Source organism: Schistosoma haematobium, chromosome 6 (genome assembly GCF_000699445.3).
Source record: "Schistosoma haematobium chromosome 6, whole genome shotgun sequence".
In the NCBI taxonomy this organism is placed as follows: domain Eukaryota; kingdom Metazoa; phylum Platyhelminthes; class Trematoda; order Strigeidida; family Schistosomatidae; genus Schistosoma; species Schistosoma haematobium.
Window position 1 is genome coordinate 10104546 of NC_067201.1, and position 14622 is coordinate 10119167.

Sequence of the window (14622 nt, forward strand, 5' to 3'; positions counted from 1 at the left end):
GACATGGATATTTAAAAAAAGTATAGAGTTAAGGGAACCTCATGATTTCGAAACCCTTAGATCTACAGTTCACAAAGTTGCCTTAACATTAGTCTTTCTCTACATTATTTTTCGTAGATAAATCAGTAATATACAGGTTTTTCGCACAGAACAATCTGCTGTCGGAAATCGCTAAAGAAGACAATGAATGCTGCACCTTCAACTAACTTATTCAAGATAAAGATAGACACTATCTGAAGTCTTTTGGAAACAACTATCACATTCCGCCAGTTTAATGTCACCAACGCACAAATGAAAATCAAATCTGAGTTTTATTGGGTGTTGAATAACCTTGGATCTTAAGTAGCTCTTTCAATCCGTAGGTCACTCTCATGTCGCAGGTTTACTATACATAGTTGACATCCAAGTGGATTTCACAGTTGATTCTCATTGCGTAAGTGATTGATTGTTCGGCATACGACTTGCTTATTAACATCGTATTTTGGTAAACTGATGTAACTGTTATCCGGACATCTTAGTGTTACTAATAAATTATCTTAGTTCCCAATTTCCCTATTTTGGGGGAAATGTTGTGAGGTCTTGGTAAATTTTGAGCCAACCGCTTTAAAAAGCTCTGAGGAAAAAACGCAAAACCTCCTAAATTCCCTCAGGCCTTGGAAAAATTCCCGAAGTTTTGGGGGGAATTTTCTGGTTTCTCCTCAAAATTTCCCCATAATCTTATAACACCTTGGAGTTTCTCCAAAACTTTGGAGAAAACTTCTATATTTTTCACGAATTTTGGGAACATCTCAAGATAGTGAGATTAGGTCAATATGTTTCGTGGTTTAGTCTGATCGATGCCTAACTACTGTTAACTTTATTAGTTTTGAATACTTTGGTGACATTAGAATTAACTCTTTAGTTTATATATAGGTTGAAGTTTGTCTAGTCATGCATCAATATCCATTTTTTTCTCTGGAGTCGAAGTTAACATGACTGGCTGCTGAATCACATTCTGAAAATACTTCAAGTTGTTACTTTAACTGTGTTTTTATTCCTCTTTCAGATAAAATTTCATCGTAGGCCTTAATTGAATGAAAAAAGTCATGCGTAAACTAATTTTTATATATTTCTCCTGAAGTAGTATAACCGTCGTAATATGCCATACTAGTCTGTTGTGCTCAGCAGACTTTCGAAGTCAATAGATAAAACTCAATAACGTGCTAATACGTTTGTTTCAAAGTATGATTGAAGCAGTTGCGTACACACAAACAAGATAATCTCAACTCTGATCATAAGATCGCGAAAAAATTTGACCTTCATTTAGAGCAGTTGACTAATAAAGCTCTTAAAATATATCAGTTCAGGCTCAGGTTCCAGTTTCGACCTACCACAAAAGACGTACATTTTTGGTATACTATCTACCATTAAGCCAACTTTAACGCTCTTAAACTAAAAATACGACAGTTTCATCTACTAATTAACAACCAAGTAGATCCGCATTAACTATCAACGTTGGATTGAACAGAACAAGCAACGTTATCAGTTTAGGACATGTCTTCGTGTTATGCAAGATGTAGGGAACCGGGATTCTTCGATCGATTATGACTTTCTAATTGAGGTCTCAATGACCGTACCAGTCGGTGGCTTGAGACCCTATTAAAAATGAATAGAAGCCATTACATTATTAATAAAAGTGAAGTAACCTTCCTTGAGTTGAGTAATCCTTTCTTGTCTGTACTTTTAACAACTGTATTTCCTACAATTCTATTCATTCATTCATTCTTTGCGCAGCCTTTCCGTTAACCATCTCTTTAGAATACTACTACTTTGTTTGCTTGGTGTAATTTTTACTGGCTTATGCTACAATTTACTGGCTTATTTATAGATAAAAATAATTCCTTAGAAACACTTCTCACGCTTATACACAAATTATTTTTTAAAATTTATCACAGTCAACACATACAATTGTATGGGATTTCGACTTAACATAAACTAAGATATTTCGGGAATACTGAATCTTTATGAAGTTTTCTCATCTAGTGTCTACGTACGATTCTTTTTTTTGCTCATCATAGCGCTAGTATGCTCTGATTGATATTTTGCTCTCTATATTTTCAAATTAGCGGAATATTTGTCAATAAATATAAAGGATAACTGATATTTTCTCACCAACTGTGTTTAATTGGTGATTGCTTATTATTAATAGTGACCTGAAATTAACGGAAATCTTTGTATCTTATAGGTTTCCATACTGGGTTATATTATATTCATTTTAAGATTTGCTACTTTGTCTTAATTTTTCTGTTGCTTCATTACTTTTTAGCAGAACACTTCTACAAAACGTACTGGACGTCTTTGTGTTAGCTCAGTTGCAAAAAAATGCCTATCGAGTTCAGTGTTTTAGAACATGCAGGATAATCAAAGTCTTCGTATTCCTTATTATCGTCTACATCCTGGACGTAACAGATTTTGTTGTCATGGCAGAGGGGTCTTTTCCCGGGATATGTGTATATTCACTATTACCCTCCTTTTAATTATCTCAGTTACAGTTCTCTTCTTTGCTTTTGACTGCCGTTTTTTAACCCCCATCTTAACTCCTGCTGTTCCTATTTTAGCAGCGATCCAGTTCCTATATGTTGTTACTGCATTTCTTCGTACAGCATTCACAGATCCAGGAATTATACCACGGGCCACACGTCCTGAAGTAGAATGGACTGAACTGTCAATTAGTAAGCTTACTAGTCTAATCTATGTTCCTTTAATAGTCTATATATATAAATTTATTAGTCTTAACTCCAACTTAGTTTCACTATTTCTTAATTTTGTCTCAAGTATCGTTTCTGTAAAATATTTAACACTATTAAGGTCTTAATTTTTGAAAAAATATAGTTTGACTTTAGAAGGCGCAAATATTTCATCAATCACACTCAAGTGAAGTTATAGTTTGCTTTCTTACGGCATCTGCCAACACGCATATAATAATGCACTTCTCATTCCTTTTGTGTTATTTTTTAAATTTCTATATACTATATCGCTGGAGATGAAAGTTCCTGAAACTCTAACTGATTACATTTGATCAGTAATCTGCCTTAACTTAGAGCGTCCATTTTCACATTTTTGATTTAGTGTGTACACGTTCCCTGTTGTGCGTTATTTACTAGAGTTAACCTTATTCTTCTTCAATCATACTAAGACTTATCAACAAATGAACACTGTGTTATGTTTTTCACTCCGAGTTTGTTAATAATATACAAGCTTCATGTACGGACGCCCAATCTGCCACTTGATTGAGATCAACAATTAGTAGGAAATTTTTATCAGTTAACCGAGTTAAAAATATACACACAACGTATTCATAACCACACTTGTCTCTCCCAAAAAATGAAGCCGGGTTTTTAACCACTAACGTATTTCTGTTTCTTCAGAAAACTAGGCCAAATCTCGACCATTGGTGTGTTTCCGTTAGCATCCTCCACTTATCTTTTGGTCTACGTTTTCTTTGCTTAGCGTATCACCATGTCATTTTACTACCCCACTAATATTCACATTTGATTTGCTTACACTCCCAAGTTAGATAAACTTATTTGCGATTTCTTTATGACATGAAAATTTCTTAAATATAGTGATGGGTTCCTATATTCTAGCATCGTCAAATAATAATTTTATGTAGTGAACATATGACATTAATCAGTCTAAAATAAAAGTGATCTGGTTATTGAGATAGCGAGGTTGTTTGAAAAAGTTATCCCTCGCAGCATGAGTCAAATAGTCGTGAGATATTTCATCTACATATTTATGCGATCTATAAAACTCGTTGTCGCCGATCCCTAACTACTAATATCGGTCGTCATTATAAACCTTGTGTTAAATAAAAATTTGGATGCTGTAATTTCTTTTTTTAACTAGGTACTGGAGATGTATCTGGAAATGACTCGAATAACAAAAGTGAGCATGATGTAAATGCAGTTCGAACTTATCCACCCGGTGCCAGAACACGTCAAATTCTAATTGGAGATCATCTAGTCAAAATTAATTATTGTCATAGTTGTCGAATTTTCCGTCCACCAAGAGCGTCACATTGCTCTTCGTGTGATAATTGTGTTGGTAAATCGCTTTGAAAAACGTTTAATATCATGTTTCTCGTTTTTGTATTCTCGGGCAAGATAATTTACGGATTAGAAATTCTGTTTGAAGTACTGCACGCTGTTTTAATATTGAGGGTAATCGTAATTTATTGATTTAGGCAGTTTATTTGTCAACTACTAGAAAATAATCCACAATCCTATCTTCAGATTTAACATGATAGGTATAATTCTCAGTCTTGTACCAAGTCTACGCCTGATTTCTTTCCTACTAATTTTGCTTAGTTATTATAGATTACTCACTTTATGTTACTAATTTACACAAATGCAGTTTTCTACATCGTTACAATCCAGAGTATGATTATTACAACGTTATTCCATCAGAAAAATTGAACTTCCACACCAAGAGATATGTTTAAAGATTTTTATTTCTATTCCGATTTACAGATTTTTAGATTTATCTCGTTCACAGATTGTTTTAGCCGTAAGTTGTCATTATTAGTCTGTAATGTGTGTATCACTGAAGAAACTCATCAATACCATGTGTGTCATCCAAAGAATTTTTCGATCCATAATGTATGGTTTGCAAATGATCGATCAAAGCCAAATTTGTAGGTTACTTTCCAACCAATCTAAAGTTTTTTAGTTTGTCTCAAAGAAAATGATGACCTTTGTAATTCTGCCTAGTTCACTAAATTGTAAATCATTCTGCTAGAACTTTTAGCTCACCTTTTAAATATATTATGACTATGTAAACTATAAAACTACATGGATCGATCAATCCGACTGTAACCAAACGGTGTTATTTAATACTGACATCCGTTGTTACTGTTCTACCATGAAGATATTTAGATAGAGTTATTTTTAAAAAGTGTAGTGATCTTTATCTAGTAAGAACATTTTAGTTCTTATTGTAGCTAAAGGATGAATGCTGTTCTAAAATTGACATTTAACTAGCTGTGTTAATTTACATCACGTGTAAGGTGACAATGATTGCTACAAATTATTAAAAGCGGAGTGCTTTAGACATATAGTTTATTCTATTCCTGCACACATGGAGTTGAACTCTTGATTTTCAGAGAGTTTAACAAACACATTGATTCAATATATTTTCTTGACGTGGTGGTCAACTCTATAAAAGTACCAAATAGAATGATGTTAAAAACAAATATATTGGCGTTTTGTTAGTAATCATACTAGTGATTTTCATTCATTTCACATAGTATATCTATCCACCAGCTTCTTTCACAGTACCCCTCCTTAGTTTAAATAATAGTGATATAACAGTATATCATAGGGTGATGCATATAAAACACATGCCCCCATACTCTTCATTCGTCGTCAATTTTGTGTACTGTGTTTTAAGCCATAGCCCCTGAATGTCCTGGTACGGCTGGGGGTGGGGAGTGTCAGTGCTCATGGGCTTCATGATCCTGAAGGAACAAATGGCATATGAACCAATTATTGGTCATTGGCTACCATGGGACTGCATCTCCTGACGTTGCTCCATTGCCTTGTGAATCAGACCTCTAGGTAGAATGCTCTGGCTTTGGCCCCCTAAGAAAACCACCTGCTTCAGTCTGGGCACCCGGGCAGTATCACAGCCTACATACAAATCAAGTGACTTGTGTGACGCATATGTATTTGGTGCCCCTTTTTACCAATGTTTATGTGTTCAAGTAAATATCTTAATTAATTAATAAGGCATATCTTGTGTAGTGCAAAATTTTATAAAACTACCCCACTTATCTTGGAATCTGTATCCAAAATCTGCCGAGTTACATATGTGCTTCCGATATTAGATTGATTGAGTTGAGTGTGAGACTTTCAAAAAGCGACAATCAGTATAAGATCTATCATAAAAGTCCATCTTCTTAAGTTTCCACACCAACTCCGCATGATGAAGTAACTACTGTCATGTGTTTTTAGTTCCCCCCCCCGTATTGTCTGTTGGGAAGTACAAGTCGCATTTCGATTGGCGAATAAATCACGTAATAATTAGCCGGGCTTAAAGTCACTTAGACCTATAAAGATTGATTGATAGTCTGTTTGAATAGATGTTGGACTTTCAAACCAAAAATCTTTATAGTAATAAAAAATTTTATAATTGCACATTTTTGCATTTCTTGTTTGAATCCTTGTAGAACGTTTTGATCATCATTGTCCATGGATTGGAAATTGCGTTGGCCAAAGAAACTATCGTTATTTTATATTGTTCATATATTCCCTGAGTATCTATTGTCTTTATATTTTAGTATTTTCAATAGTCAATTTAATTTTATGTAAGTAATTTACATATATACACAATTTTGAATTTCATTATGATCACAAATGATTTGCTGGAGTAAATTAATTCCTAGATAGTTTTTTTCCCTAGTGTGGGACTGCTTAGCAGTCGATGTTTTTGATTTCACGTAGGATCGAACCCATGACCTTTAGGTCTCCCAACAACTTCTTAGCCTTTATATCATTGGACCGGCATTCAATAGTTTACATACCTAACTTCACCTGATTCGCTATATTGCCCAATCATCTCCCAATATCATTGGTAGGAAGTGCCTCACACTTGACATAGCTGAACTCCACTCGTCAAGGCTTCTCATTATGGTTTCTAAAGTTACCTCCTGAAATTGGCCACTAGTGAGCACATGATCATTATCAGTATAAGAGTTTTGTAGAGATTGTTCAATTTTTTGGTTCGCATGATAAACCGACTTCAATAAGGGAGTCATTAAAAACCAAGAAGCATTAGATCTTTGTATACCGTCTCAGTAGTCTAAAGGTTAAGCACTCATTGCCAGACTTAAGGATCCTGGGTTTGATCCATAGTGGGGTTATGGATGCTCGCTGCTGAGGGCCCCGTACTTTATTACTTATCAGCTGTCCGGTTCTTCCTGGTTTTCAACAGCTGTATGATTAACGTCAATTCGTGTTGTAAACTAAAATTCAACGATATTCTCAAACCTTCTGTACTAATAATATTCTCTAGATTATGACACTTATACTCTATTTTGTCATTAATTAGATTTTAATAGCATTTTGTCTCCTTATTGGAATTGTTGCTTTGTCATTGAATTACTCTGACGTATGATCAGTTGGTCGTAAACTGAAACTTCCCTACATCTATTTCAGTTTAGCCGGCTAATTATTATTTCTCGTTAGTCTTTTAAATAATGTAGATTTAGGCCATATACATAAGCTTATGTGTACCCTTAGTAAAGGGGTTTAACTATCATATTACATAATACATTAGGTACTGTCCATTATTGTCGATATATTGGTTTTGTTTCTTCGATGAGAAGCTTTACCGTTTTCTTAAATTTAGCCACTGTCTTTCTCTTGTTCCGTTCAACTCGTTTGTGTTTTGAAGGAGAAGATAATCCATTTTTTTCTATTTTAATATGTGTTTACTCATCAGTGGAAAATGTTCGGAGAAATTTGTGTTTTTCTCACAATAACCTTATTGGAGAAATACTTTCTAAGCTGAAATTTTTCTTTAAAATTCAAAACCTTTTTATTTTTTCACGATACTTTTATAAAAATTATGTTTTTATTTTGCCAACTATTGACTGAATTTCTTGGATTCCAAACGTTATGATTTATTGATTATTAGTTAAATTGGATTCACGGAATGTATCTGCTTATTTGCTTTTTTATTGAGATCATGAACCGGTTACAGTTAGACAACCACCGGGAACACTAGGTCTTGGTGTAGTAGGACTCGGTTGTCTAACCTTCTACATCATTGGATCTCGGCCTAGTGTTTTGAAGACTAGGCATGCTCACTTGAGACGAAAGGTCTTGGGTTCGATCCGTGGTAGTAGAGTCATGAATGTATGCTTTCAAGCGGTCCTATACTAGGAAGAAACAGCTGTCCAGTGCTTCCAGGTTTTCAATGGTTGCCTAACTTAAATCGTCTTGTGATCCCAATAGAACTCAATAATCTCTACAATATCCGCATTTATTTTTGTTTGGTTTATTTAACTGCCATCTATTTACTTCATATTTATTCTGGTAGATTTGTTTAATTTATTCAATTAGTATCTTTTGGGAATATCTACTTTTTGATTTATTGTTTTATGTAAAATGGATTTAGATTCGGTTCGTGAATTATTCTTCATGATATTTTTATAGTTATTTATCTATTTATTCAACTCATTTGTCAGCTACACCTTTATGTACTTAACCTAAAGCTACACTCTGTGTGAGGGTTTTTATCCTATCCGGTTACCCACACCGAAGTAGGTGGGTAGTGATTAAAACCAACAACTCAGTAGCTGCAAGTCGAACACCCTAATCACTACCGAGCCATAACTTCATTATGAATTTGTTTGGAGTTGATTAACGAGAAAATATATAATCATCCTTAAAGTTCTATTGTGTGTATTTACTCACAAATTCATCAATGTTTTTGTAATGATTCAGTATTATTGTACCCTTATATGATTCCAAATAGTCTTGGAAATGTAAGTTATGAAATCGATAATTATTAATTCATAGCAATTATGTTAGTTGTTGTGACTCGTCGATTTTAGTCAAATCAGTAGTAGTAATAGTGTAGTGAGTGCTATTCATGCTGACAGATATAAGTAATACGTAGCCGTCATTGGAAATGGAATACCTGGCAGCAGAAGATTAAATTAAAGATAACAGAAAGGAGATTAAAGAGCAGTCAATAATAATTGTATAGGTAAAGGACAACGCAAAGAAGATGTAAGCCACTGTGCAATTTTGCATTATACCATAAATTGGTTTACCCTATAAGTCTTCGTTCGGTGCAGTAGTAGTATTAGTATTACAAAGAAAAAATTAAGAAATAGTAAAACAACTACACCAAGAAATAGACTAAAAATAATCCATTATTATCGTCATAATAATCAAGGAATATATGTTAGTCAAAATATCAACAAAATCTTCCCATTTCCATACGTTTTCAATCTACAGTTCAAAATGAATTATATTCGTTTATTTTCGATAGTTGTTCGGCAAACAAAAGAGGAACTGTACGGAAAACACCAGTTATTATTGAATAAGAACAGTCATATATTATTTGTGTGTATGTATAGCTTGAAATGAAATTCACTATTCGACTTTAATCACAGACTGACATCAGCTGTCAAGCCATTGATAACTGGTGACGATCAATCACGTCAGTTAGTCAGTCATAATCAATGTAGAGGCTGGAAAATAAGCATGCTTACCTGAGCCGCCATACCGGCTCAACACGATGAAATGAAATTAACAAGGTGATTAGCTTGGACGTCGAAATAAAATAGTGATAATAATGACTCGAAATATTAAACGTTGTGAATATATTTCGGAAGGACTGAATGAAAAGGTCTGTCCGAAGGAATACTGGCAATCAAGATCCAGAGTAAGACAAAAAGTGAGTGGATCTGCTCCATTGTGACAGACTACTAACCATATCTCCCAGTCTTCAATCACTAATAGCGTTTACTGCATAGATCCCAATTAGGAAGTTTACATTTAACAACATAACTCAGACGTACAGTCAGTTGTCCTTTGGTTTGTTGGCTATGATGTCACTCTATGGTAGTCACACTCTATCTCAAGTTAACTAAAATTAGAATTGCGGATAATTATGTTTCAACTTAGTTGCTTATCACTATATTACTGGTTGCCATATTTGTAGTTCCTGTATTCAACTTTTGATGAAATGATAAATCTCAAACGAGATCTAATCTTTCTTTTTTAATAAAATTTTCAGCTTATTTGTCGCTCCATATTTGTAAGAAACTATTCACAAATTGTAGCCTTTTTTGTAAAATCCTTTTAACTCTTCATGGTACAACTGTTCATATTTTCTTTGTTTAATCCTCTTATTTTTGATTATAGCCCTAGTCTCAGTTTATTTAATGCCTTCAGCCATTAATTTGTTCTTCATTGAACCTTTTATCATTTCCACGAAAAAATATTCAACGATATTCTCGAATTGTTCAGTCTTCAGATAATTAAAATAACCCATAGTGTCGCTGAATAAGAAACAGAATTCAGCGAGGAAAATTTTCTTTTCAACGAAATCTGTACATTCGTATATATAGTTATATGGAAAATAGATGTCTATAGGAGGATACAAAAGATTGCATCATACAAATGGATTCGAGAGTAAATAACAAATGAGGTTACGTTCTAATCAAGGAGTAAGGAAGAAAATCGTTTATGGATCAGATAATAGTCCAATTGACAAATATTAAGAAAAGCGACAAACACAAAGGTCATAATAATAGACTGAATAATAATCAAATATTGGGTTTAGGTAAACCATATGGATTCGAGAGAACTGAACCCGAAGGTTTTAGTATATTAAACTTTTCATTGTTAATGACGTTCGTTTTAAGAAGCTTTAATAGATTGGACTTCACTCTGGATTCCAATTTTCTAACATTAATATTAGATGAAGCGTCCTGCAAGAATTTACTCTGATCACCCAGTATAAATAACATTTTTCTTTATAGTCACATTTATTGATAACGACCACCCGTGAACCTTTGTCAGGTCTGAGGATCACAATATCTGATCTACTCTAGAGGTTTTTTAATGCGGCGAAATGTTTAGAAGTTAAAATACTCCTTTGTCTGATTTGAGAACTGTGAAAGTGGTAGGCAACGTCAACCAATTTTTCCTATCTAGGGTGGTTGGGACAAGAGGGTTCAACTGATCATAGAGATTTTCAAATTGAGTATCTATCGACAGATCAGAAATCTTGGTATGTGCAACGAAGAAATTAAATCCGAGTGATAGGGCTTCCTTCTCAAATACAGAAAGCCTAACATTTGATAAATGTGATACATATTTATCAGGGTTAAATTGAAATGAATTTCCATCATTATCATCCATAAGAGATTTACTCAGCTTTTGTTTGGTAGTATAATTTGTTTTAGCAACCACTGTACTGCAAAAGTTCATGAATTTAATATGACATATATAAGAGAGATATTCGATAATACGCATGATGCCTGAGTATGAAGTTCAATTAGTTTATTTATCATATCATTGCATTTTTCTTTATGAGATTTCGCAAGCCGCAAAAGATTAGAAACATTTGGATGCAACTTATTGGATCGTAAGGATTTATAAAACTGTCTTGGAAATGTGTGTGTAATAATGCAGGTCTTGTAAAACTCCAGTTTTACCTTTTCAGATGCAATTTTGCACTTCAGACTAGCAAGTTCATCTAACCGTTTGATGCAAGACGAAGGAGTCTTCTTTTCAAGAATTTAAAGCAATTAGTTCCTTTTATAAATTTCGATAGAACAATGAGAAGACGGAGTTTATCTGAAAAATGTGATGTATTTGAGCTATACATTTCGAACAATCTGGTCACACATATACTTGTCAAGGCATTTTTATATGAAAATTAATAAAGGTCAATTAAATGAAAGTTCAAGTAAATTAACAAAGGTGAGAGAAAGAATAAAAATTGTCGCGTTATCCTAGGCCATAGAATGACTTAAGGATTACCAAGGTAAATTCAAGGTTACGACGGTGTAGCTATGGGTAGCCCTTTGGGGCCTCTTTTAGCTGATGTTTCCATGTCATATGTGGAAAATATGACGAGCGAGCTTATTAGTGAGGCAACTCTATATAGAAGATACATGGACGATATTCTAATTATGTGATAACGATTTTGATGTTAACCGATTATTGGATTAACTCAATGGTGTTCAAGATGATATTGTGATGACATATGAATCAGAAAGTAATGACCAATTGGCCTTTTTAGACATACTTTTTAAGTAGAAGGGATGATGGAACTATTAGACATTCAGTGTATAGGAAACCGACTTGGACGGGACAATACTTAAATTTCCATAAGCTCGCTCGTCATATTTTCCACATATGACATGGAAACATCAGCTAAAAGAGGCCCCAAAGGGCTACCCATAGCTACACCGTCGTAACCTTGAATTTACCTTGGTAATCCTTAAGTCATTCTATGGCCTAGGATAACGCGACAATTTTTATTCTTTCTCTCACCTTTGTTAATTTACTTGAACTTTCATTTAATTGACCTTTATTAATTTTCATATAAAAATGCCTTGACAAGTATATGTGTGACCAGATTGTTCGAAATGTATAGCTCAAATACATCACATTTTTCAGATAAACTCCGTCTTCTCATTGTTCTATCGAAATTTATAAAAGGAACTAATTGCTTTAAATTCTTGAAAAGAAGACTCCCTTCGTCTTGCATCAAACGGTTAGATGAACTTGCTAGTCTGAAGTGCAAAATTGCATCTGAAAAGGTAAAACTGGAGTTTTACAAGACCTGCATTATTACACACACATTTCCAAGACAGTTTTATAAATCCTTACGATCCAATAAGTTGCATCCAAATGTTTCTAATCTTTTGCGGCTTGCGAAATCTCATAAAGAAAAATGCAATGATATGATAAATAAACTAATTGAACTTCATACTCAGGCATCATGCGTATTATCGAATATCTCTCTTATATATGTCATATTAAATTCATGAACTTTTGCAGTACAGTGGTTGCTAAAACAAATTATACTACCAAACAAAAGCTGAGTAAATCTCTTATGGATGATAATGATGGAAATTCATTTCAATTTAACCCTGATAAATATGTATCACATTTATCAAATGTTAGGCTTTCTGTATTTGAGAAGGAAGCCCTATCACTCGGATTTAATTTCTTCGTTGCACATACCAAGATTTCTGATCTGTCGATAGATACTCAATTTGAAAATCTCTATGATCAGTTGAACCCTCTTGTCCCAACCACCCTAGATAGGAAAAATTGGTTGACGTTGCCTACCACTTTCACAGTTCTCAAATCAGACAAAGGAGTATTTTAACTTCTAAACATTTCGCCGCATTAAAAAACCTCTAGAGTAGATCAGATATTGTGATCCTCAGACCTGACAAAGGTTCACGGGTGGTCGTTATCAATAAATGTGACTATAAAGAAAAATGTTATTTATACTGGGTGATCAGAGTAAATTCTTGCAGGACGCTTCATCTAATATTAATGTTAGAAAATTGGAATCCAGAGTGAAGTCCAATCTATTAAAGCTTCTTAAAATGAACGTCATGAACAATGGAGAGTATAATTTTAAAAAAGTGCAGAAAAACATGCAAGGAAAAACAACCAGAAACATATTCTTTAAGGTAATTAGGGCCAAGGAGGGATGAGAGGTTGGACGAATCGTTTCTGCACGCAAAGTTCTGGTTTGAGTTCGTGGATTGCCGATGCTTCAGCAGTGTATAGAATATTGATTCGACACCCCTTCGATCCAGGTCTTTTGACTCAGTAGTTTAAAAGAATAATCTTTCGGAGCGTTTTGTCCACAATTAATTGGAATGCTGGTGTATAGAACCAGTGATTGTCTTACATTCTTCTTTTAAAAGCCAAGCCGGATAGTGTCCTGAGATGCGTTTGGAAAGTGATCGCATTGTACGGCCTATATAGCGAGCCCCACATGAGCACGTAAATTTATAAATAAACATAGGTGTGGCCCAATGCGGAAGTTTATCTTTAACACATTCAGGAATGGTTGGACAGCTTGAGAAAACAATGCGGAGCTTGGATGTGTAGAAAGTTTTATTCAATTATTTTGAAATCCGTTTGTTTAAGATTTTAGCAGCCGTGTCTCCTTTAAATTCCATATTCATAAACAGGGTTTTCTTCTGTACTGTCGATGGTTTTTCATGGTGAAGTCTAGGTGTTAAGTTGCTATATACGAATCTAGGTGGATAACCGTTTCTGATGAGAGTTTGTTGAAGATGAGATAGTTCCCCATCTATTGTGTCAGTGGAACAGACTCGTTTGATCGTAGAGGATAAAGAGTGAATTAAATTCCTCTTTCTACTCAATGGGACTCTACTATGGAAATTCTTGTATTGTCCATTCCAATTAGGTTTTCTATATATAGATATTTGTAGGAAACCGTTTGGCATTCTTTTCAATCGGACATCAAGAAAATGAAATTCATTGTTTGCCTCTGCTTCTAAGGTAAATTGAATTGAGGGGTGACAATTATTGAAACTACTCAAAATTTCGTTTAGGTCCATGTCTTCTTCACAAATAATAAAAGTATCATCCATATATCTCTTATATAAATGAAATCTCTCAATTATCTGAAGAAGTAGAGAATTTTCCAGATTGGTCATGAAACAATCAGCCAAGAGAGAATCCAATGGAGAACCCATTGAAACTCCATCTTTTTGTCTTTAGAAATCATCATTAAATCTAAATTGCACGTTGAGCGTACATCGTAGAAGTAGTTCTTTTAAATACTGTTTTAAGATACACATATCAAGTTTAAGTAAATAATTTCATCGAAAAGAAAATTCTCTTCACTGAACTCTATTTTTCTTATTCCATATTCACAATCTATATCTTAACTAATAGAATTATCATTATTCCTTTCAAATCAATTATTTACATGAACAGTTTCCATGTTGTATGTAATTTAGAAAATAGTTAATAATTTACTTTTCTACCCTTCAATTTATTTTGTTTTGTATGGTAAAATGCCAAGTCATGGAATTTTCAAATGATCATCCATATA

At 33.9% G+C, this 14622-nt stretch overlaps 1 protein-coding gene across 1 annotated transcript; it reads left to right on the forward strand.

The window, feature by feature from the left end:
- The first annotated feature begins 299 nt into the window (after positions 1-299).
- Positions 300-14320, forward strand: ZDHHC14 (Palmitoyltransferase zdhhc14). The gene is made up of 3 exons (XM_051216824.1): positions 300-433; positions 2306-2711; positions 3889-14320. The coding sequence occupies exons 2-3, from the start codon at positions 2390-2392 to the stop codon at positions 4098-4100; spliced, it is 534 nt and encodes a 177-aa protein (XP_051065439.1). The 5' UTR covers positions 300-433; positions 2306-2389; the 3' UTR covers positions 4101-14320.
- Positions 14321-14622: the final 302 nt, after the last annotated feature.

What these genes read in the sequence shown, in the direction of transcription:
- ZDHHC14 (XM_051216824.1), top strand. Translation starts at nt 2,390, where the DNA reads ATGCAGGATAATCAAAGTCTTCGTATTCCTTATTATCGTCTACATCCT. An exon ending in ATGGACTGAACTGTCAATTA is followed by an intron (nt 2,712 to 3,888) that starts GTAAGCTTACTA and finishes TTTTTTAACTAG; the next exon opens with GTACTGGAGATGTATCTGGA.